Source organism: Alexandromys fortis, unplaced genomic scaffold (genome assembly GCF_014885135.2).
Source record: "Alexandromys fortis isolate MF-2015 unplaced genomic scaffold, M_Fortis_MF-2015_v1.1 scaffold_151, whole genome shotgun sequence".
Lineage (NCBI taxonomy): Eukaryota > Metazoa > Chordata > Mammalia > Rodentia > Cricetidae > Alexandromys > Alexandromys fortis.
Window position 1 is genome coordinate 761,747 of NW_026068043.1, and position 7,787 is coordinate 769,533.

Below are 7,787 nucleotides of genomic sequence, written 5' to 3' on the forward strand. Positions count from 1 at the left end.
CTAGCCTTGCTGTGCCTCAGTGAGTCCTTTGTTCTTGGCTAGACCTCCTGGGGGTGGCAAGGGGGAGGCTCCTCCCGCTGCCCTGCAGGTTCAGAACACAGAGCTTTGCTAAACTTGGGATTAAACCCAGGGCCTGAACAATTTGGCAAGCACTCTGCTGCCGAGGCCCTAGCTCCTCATTGGGGGATTCAAGGAGAGTGTTCTCTTACTGAACTGCACCCAATCCTCAGGATAGATTTCCAGTCAGTCACCATTCCCCTGAACTTCCGTCAACTAAAGCCCAGGCAACATGCTTGCTCTGCTTTCCCCAGTTCATCGTGACGGAGTTATTTACTTTGCTGCAGAGATTCAGTGGATGACAGAAGTGATCTGGCGTTCATTTGCCATTTTAAAGGAGTTACAGAAGCTGGAGAGGTGGCTGTCTTAGTCACTGTTCTATGTGGCACAGACACTGTGGGTTTAGTTGAGGGTTTGCTTGCAGTCTCAGTCCATTACCGTCATGGTGGGGAGCATGAGGGTAGGCACAGAAGGCGTGACATGACGTGACGCTGGAGAGGTAGCTGAGAACCGCATCCTCATCCACAAGCAGTGGGCCTAGTGTGGGCTTTTAAAGCCTCACCCCAGTAACACCCTTCTTCCAGCAATGGCCACTGCTTGGTGACCAAGCCTTCATATACATGGGCCTCTGGGGGCCATTCTTACTCAAACCACCACATTCCACTCTCTGGCCCCTGAAGGGTTACAGCCATGTCATAATGCAAAATACAATTAGTCCAACTACTGAAAGTCCTCATAGGCTTTCCTAGTCCCAACACTATTTGAAATGCCAAGGAGTCTTCTGAGACTCATGGCAGTCTCTTAACTGTAACCTCTTGTAAAATAAAAAAGCAGATCACATACTTCCAACATAAACTGGCACAGAGTACACATGGATGGCTGTTCCAAAAAGGAGCATAACGAGGAAACACTGGACCAAAGCACAACCGAAAACCAACTGGGCAAGCTCCAACTCTGCATCTCCGTGTCTGGTGTCAAGGTCGTCTTTAGATCTCCACTTACTTTCAGCTTTGTTGTCTGCAACACGCTGGTCCCACTCCCTGTTAGCAGTTTCCCTTGGCAAGTGTCACATGACTCTGGCATCTCTAGCATCTTGAGATCTCCAGAGCAATCCTGGCCTCCTCTCTGGGCCTCCATGCACGGACACCACTGACACATGCCTGACCTCAGCAGCTTTCCCTAGCCATGGAGGGAGATTCCAAAACCTCTTTCTTGTACTCTTGGCTCTAAAGCCAGACCCACGTGACTGAAGCTGCCAGGTTCTGCTTGATGGGGCTGGGCTTGCCGCTCCTCCAATTACGATTTCATCATCAGCTTCTGGTTCTGGCTTCCTTTGCTGCTTAAGCCTTTCTTTAATTCTTTTCACCAGTTAGGAGCTTAGCCTCTGGAGTCGTGCCCCAAGACACCGCTCCCTTTCTTCCCTTCAGCACCAGGCTTTTCTTTAAACTTCTCATCTCCTTGAGCCCTGGGCTTTGCTCCATTACATTTACTGGTGCCCCCTTCTCCTCAAGCTGTACATTTTGTGGTTCTCTTTGTCCAGCTGGCTCCTTTTCATTAGGGATCTGCATAGAGGGATTGTTAATAAGACACAGCCAATACTAGGATGCTCCCAAAACTCTCCAATTTCACCTCAGGCAGATATTTAGGACAGGACAAGAAGCAGCCATATTCTTCGCCCAGACATCCCAAGAACAATCTCTAGGACACTTACCGATATTCTTCCCCTCCGAGACCTCTTGAGCTGAGCCCTCGCAGTTCAACTTGCCCTCAGTACTATCTTCCACATTCCTACTAGTGTGACCCGTTAAGCCTTCAGTGGCTTTTCCAGTCCAGAGTTCAGCAAGCGTGGTCAGGCTTCTCACATCGGTACCCACAGTTTCTGTCTTAGACACCGTGACAACAGCAGTTTTTATAATAGGAAACGTGTGGTTGGGGGCTGGCTTACAGTTGCAGAGGCTTATTCTGTTATCATTGGCAATGGGAGCATAGCAACACACATGGTGCTGGAGAAGAAACTGATCCCCATCCTGATCGAGAGAGAGAGAGAGAGAGAGAGAGAGAGAGAGAGAGAGAGAGAGCGCGCGAGCGCTTTGAGAGAGACTGGACCTGGTATGGGTTTTGAAACCTCAGTGCCCACCCTTCAATGGCATACTTTCACCAACATGGTCACACCTACTCCAACAAGTTGTTCTCAAACAGGGCCACTCCTTGGTGATGAAACATTCAAATATATGAGCCTATGGGAGCTGTTCTTTTTCAAACCACCACAGACGGCTCCAGTTAATAGCACTGACTGCCCGAGAACCCACATAGCAGCTCATAACCATCTTATCTCCAGTCCTGGGGATCCAACACCCTCTTCTGACCTCCAAAGGCACTAGACCTGCATGCACAGAAAACACCAATATATGTGTTTTTATTTTCTCGAAATAGTTCTGGCGTTTGTGCTGTGTGAGTGACGCACTGTGTTCTTTCTAGGCCTGAGCTAGTTGTGTCCTACCTGCCTCCCGGGATGGCCAGCAAGATCAACACGAAAGGTAAGAGCAGCCCCTCAGGGCGTGAGCACATGGCCTTCCTCGCTGCCGAGCCTTTGTCACCTGAGTCACAGTTCATTGTCACCACGGGCTTTGGTTTATTTCTTTGCTTTAAGCTGTTTTACTTTGTGAATTTTTTTTAAGATTTATTTATTTATTAAGCATACAATGTACTGCTGGCAAGGAAGGCACCAGGTCTCATTACAGATGGTTGTGAGTGACCATGCGGTTGCTGGGGATTGAACTCGGGACCTCTGGAAGAGCAGCCAGTGCTGCTGAGCCATCTCTCCAGCCCCGTGGATCTCTTTTTCTCTCTTCTGTTTCCTTGCCCTCTCGCTGGAAGTTGATATTTGCATCCTCCTCCATGGGCGTTTCCACAGCTTTCTGGCACTCATGTGGAGGGTTACACTCCCGTTTAGTTCTTCAGGTTTCTTTGGAAAGAACAAACTGTATGACTTTAATACTCTGCTTTTATAGAGCACCTCTGTATTTTTTTTTGTGCAGCTTGCAAAGATAATATTGCCCTTTGCCTTACAGCACTGCAGTCCCCAAAGCGACCACGAAGCCCTGGGAGCAACTCCAAGGTCCCTGAGATTGAGGTCACTGTGGAAGGTGAGTTGTTCTACGTTTTCTCCTCACTCTTTGTCCTACAGTTGTATGGACTCAGGAACTTCTGTGCAGTTGGGGTTTCACGTCTAAAAAGCACCTGATGCTAAATTTATGAATATTGTGTTTTTTTAATGCATGACTGTGTGTGTGTGTCTTTGTGTTTGCATTGTTATAGGACATCTCGGGTGTCGCCTTCAGGAACACTGTCCTTGTGCTTTGAGATAGGTCCCCTTTTTTGTTCTAGACCTAGCTGGGTAGGCTATACTGGCTGCCCTCGGGTCCTCAGGCATAGTGGTAATGCACTTTAGTGACGCTGACACCTCCCTTGCTTAACTTACATTGTTTGTAAACTGTGGGTCCTGTGGAGACCTACTTGAGGAGACCCCTCGGGTTGTTTTTCCGTAATGATAAAGTAAGGCAGACCTACCACACTAAGATGTTTCTCATCTTTTTTCCTCTTTGTTTTCCCTATGTTTGATGAAGTGTGTTTATAGGTGGTTTGAATAGCAGTGTGCTTGCTCACAGCAAGTCTGTGTCTTTACGTGTCTTCTTCCAGCCTCTGTTGTGCAGGGCTGTCACCTTTGGAAGTCCATTGTCTAAGATGCCTGGCATAGTAACAGACAGTGCTGGGCACATTGTTTCCATTGACACAGAAGGAAACAGTCGCCTGGGGGGCACCTGGTCCTTGGGTCCTCACTGCGGTTTTCTCTCAGTGTCCCCACTTAGTCGTCTTGTGTACTTGCACAGAGTCCATTTTCAAAGAACAGGTGGAAGGTAGTCATGGCAGGTGGTTGGTAAACAACGGACCCTGTGTGCCAGCTTACCACCCTGATGTGCAGTGGCCACAGGGAAGATGGACTGACTTCCTTGCTGGTTTGGTGACTTGTCCCCAGGACTCTGTCCCTTCCTCGTGACCACTCGTAAAGTGCACGATGTTCCTTTTAGTAAAGACTTCCCCAGAAGCCATGCCAAGCTGTGCTGAGGTGACCCTTCTGTGTGCCCTAAGCCTCTGAGTAGTTCTTTAGAAGCAGCTGCAGGAAGGGCGGGACAGAGAAACCACCCTCTACATGGCTGAGCCCATCAGCGGTGATACTGCATCAGCGCGAGTTTTCGTTGTCAGGTTCCGGTCCACAAAGGAGATGACACTGCTTTTGGTCTAGTTGCCAGAAATCTGTGTTGAGGCAGAGACACATGCGGCCCTTTCTTGGCAGGGAGGCAGGCAGGCAGGCAGGCGTGGGAGCAGAGTGCTGAGCGTGCAGAGCCGTGGCCTGCTGTGTTTTGTTCCCATTTGTGCTGGATCTCAGGAGCCTTTTGACATGTTGCCAGAATCCTAGCATGTACGTGTGTGTGCTGTATTTTCTGTTGCACGCTAGCCAGCAGTGAGCACCCGGTGACTGTTTGCCTTTGAGTTTTCTCTAGGCCCCAACAACAACAGCCCTCAGACCTCCACCGTTCGAACTCCAACCCAGACCAACGGTTCAAATGTTCCATTCAAGCCTCGAGGGAGAGAGTTTTCCTTTGGTAAATACATCTTTTGTTTTTCTTGATTTCAGCATTTCAAATAAAAAGATTTAGTGTGCACGTCAGCAGGACAGTGTTTTTCTTGGATGCGCCAGTGTGTGTTAGATATTAACATGCAGGAAGAACCAGGCTGCCTTCCTATGGGACACAGGCAAGTGTGTGCCCCAGGGGTGCCTGACGATTGTAAGTTGGGTTACTGCATGGAAGCCAGAGCTGGCACGTAGTAGACACTGTGACAGGCCAGGAGAGGTCCTTTGTTCTTCATTTTGGCGTGGTTCAGAGTGTTGGTAACCCAATCTAACCGATTACTTTAGTTGTATGAGGATTGGCGGGGCAGGCAAGACAGCGTGTTTACAAACCTTTGTGTTTCTTACATAGAGACTTAGATCTTGTATGCATACATGATGTGAATGGAGTAAAGCTGTCTGCGGAACACAGATGCACTAGTGCGCAAGGGAGTGAAGAGCGCATGTGCTCTATAAAATGTCCTCTGTCACACAGTGACACAGTGAATGAAGGAACAGCCCGCTGTGTGCTCTCCTGTGCTTTGTAAAGCTGCACAATAGAGAGATGAGGTGAACCAGGGTGCTGGTGCTCCTCTAGTCCCAGCACACGGAGGGCAGGTGAACCAGGGGGCCAGCATGAGTGACTCCCTAACTCAAGTCAGTGAAAGGATAAGGTAAAAATCTCCGTCCTCCCTCGGGAAACCCTGCTCACTGGGGCTGCTGCTCTCTCCTCGCAGAGGCCTGGAACGCCAAGATCACTGACCTGAAGCAGAAGGTGGAAAACTTGTTCAATGAAAAATGCGGTAGGTTTGTTCTGGAACCCTGACATGAAGTAGTTCTCTAGTAGAACTGGTGTGAATTTGATGTTTAAATGCCTTTGGACCAGCCTCCCATTTTACTGAGTATCAAGAATTCCAAAAGCATTTTCCAAAATAAAATGAATGTTATTTTTCAAATAAATAAGGGTCTGTAATTGCTGCCGAATGCTGCAAACGGCTTGTCTAAAGCTGTATGGAATGAGTATTACAGTTACAGTCGTGTGTTGCAGGGGAAGCCCTTGGCCTTAAGCAGGCTGTGAAAGTGCCATTCGCGCTGTTCGAGTCCTTCCCGGAAGACTTCTATGTAGAAGGCCTACCCGAGGGGGTGCCTTTCCGAAGACCCTCCACATTTGGCATTCCGAGGCTGGAGAAGATACTCCGGAACAAGGCCAAGATAAAGTTCATCATTAAAAAGTGAGGACCTGGGGGCGAGAGATGGCTCAGAGGTTAAGAGCACTGGCTGCTCTTCCAGAAGTCCTGAGTTCAATTCCCAGCAACCACATGGTGGCTCACAACCATCTGTACTGAGATCTGGCGCCCTCCTCTGGCGTGTGGGCATACATGGAGGCAGAATGTTGTATACATAATAAATAAATCAATCTTTTAAAAAAAAAAAAAAAGTGAGGACCTGAGGTGGAGAACAGGGCTGGCCTCACAGTGTGCTATCCTGGATTGAAACTGGTCTTCAAGAGACTAAGTCATTATAGGGATGGAGAGACAACCCAGTGGTTAAGAGTGCTTGCTGCACAGCTTTGGGGACCTGAATCCAGGTGCCAGCTCCCTCATAACAAACAAGGAGGAGCACCTGACCTTAGTGCTGGGGGTTGGGCAGAGGCAGGAGGATCTTTGGGGCTGCTGCCTGGGGTGGGAATGTGAGCTACAGGTTCTAGAGAGATCTGTCTGAAAGAAACGAGAGTAATAGAGGACACCTGGGCCCTCCTGGCCTCTGCTCACACAGCTTGTGCACCAGCACACGTGTGTACGTACAACACAGGCCCTTTTATTTGTTTGGGTGTGGCTTGCCCACTTGCTCTTCGAGCATGTACCTAGGCTACAGGCATGGGCGTTTCTTACTTCTGCTCTTGGGTCGCATACTGATCCTCAGAGCATGCTCTCCCCTTGGGAAGAAGATGGCAGCGGCACTGGCATGTCCAGCAAGAGTCCAGCAGCAGTAGAGGCTGGTGTAGTTGACCCTTCTTGGGCCCAGGTTACTTCCAAGTGCCGCGTGTGGGTGGCAGAGCTGCCGGCTACACGCTGCATCATCTTCCCTGGGTGTCTTGTTCCGGGTTAACCAGCCTATTTCTTTTTTCTCTTGCTTGTAGACCTGAGATGTTTGAGACGGCCATCAAAGAGAGCACCTCTTCCAAAAGCCCTCCGAGTGAGTGTCCTTTGAGAACAGTGTGACTTTTGGGCAGTCGTTAGTTCTCGAGCAGTGAACGCTGCACAGTGTTGCTCCGCAGAAAGTCTGCCATCTTTAGTGCCTTCCTGGAATAAAACCAGCATGCAAGTACCAGCCCTTCTGGGCCAGGCTGTGGCCAGCTCATGACTGACTGTGGGCATGCAACTTTGGTTTATTAAAGAAAATTCTGACTACATGTGTTTTGTCTAACCCCTAATCTTTAGTTTTCACTTTCAGGGAAGATAAACTCATCACCCAACGTTAATACTACTGCATCAGGTGTGGAAGACCTTAACATCATTCAGGTGACAATTCCAGGTACGATTTCTGCCTGCCTCGTGGACTCTGTCAGACTCCAGAACCTGTTTCCGGGCTGCTTCCTATTCCCAGCGGCAGCTCATGTAGTGCAGCTTCTCTCTGTCAGCCTGGCTGCACAGCACTGGACCTAAATTCAGTCCTGCTCACGACTCCGTGTCTCTACAGTTTTCAGAAAGTCTCTCTGGAGGCTGGGGAGACGGACGGCTCCGTGAGTAAGAGCACTGGCTGCTCCCGAGGGCTCTAGTTTGACTTCCAGCACCTGCACGGTAGCTCACGGCCAGTTATAACTACACTCCCATAGACCTGACACACTTTACTGGCCGACGTGGGCATTGGACACACACTTGGTGCGCAGGCATATATACAGGCAAAACTCCCATACATATAAAGAAATCTTTTAAAAAATAAAATCTTCCCAGCACTCGGGAGGCAGAGGCAGGCGGATCTCTGTGAGTTCGAGACCAGCCTGGTCTACAGAGCTAGTTCCAGGATAGGCTCCAAAGCCACAGAGAAACCCTGTCTCAAA

At 49.3% G+C, this 7,787-nt stretch overlaps 1 protein-coding gene across 1 annotated transcript in view; it reads left to right on the forward strand.

The window, feature by feature from the left end:
- The window catches only part of Gtf2i (general transcription factor IIi), an 83,125-nt gene that overhangs the window by 67,852 nt on the left and 7,486 nt on the right, over nt 1–7,787 (forward strand). The window contains exons 22-28 of the mRNA XM_050166150.1: nt 2,536–2,594; nt 3,129–3,203; nt 4,620–4,721; nt 5,464–5,529; nt 5,775–5,958; nt 6,867–6,922; nt 7,181–7,389. Of these exons, the coding sequence (XP_050022107.1) occupies nt 2,536–2,594; nt 3,129–3,203; nt 4,620–4,721; nt 5,464–5,529; nt 5,775–5,958; nt 6,867–6,922; nt 7,181–7,389 (751 nt within the window). The remainder of the gene's footprint in view (nt 1–2,535; nt 2,595–3,128; nt 3,204–4,619; nt 4,722–5,463; nt 5,530–5,774; nt 5,959–6,866; nt 6,923–7,180; nt 7,390–7,787) is intronic.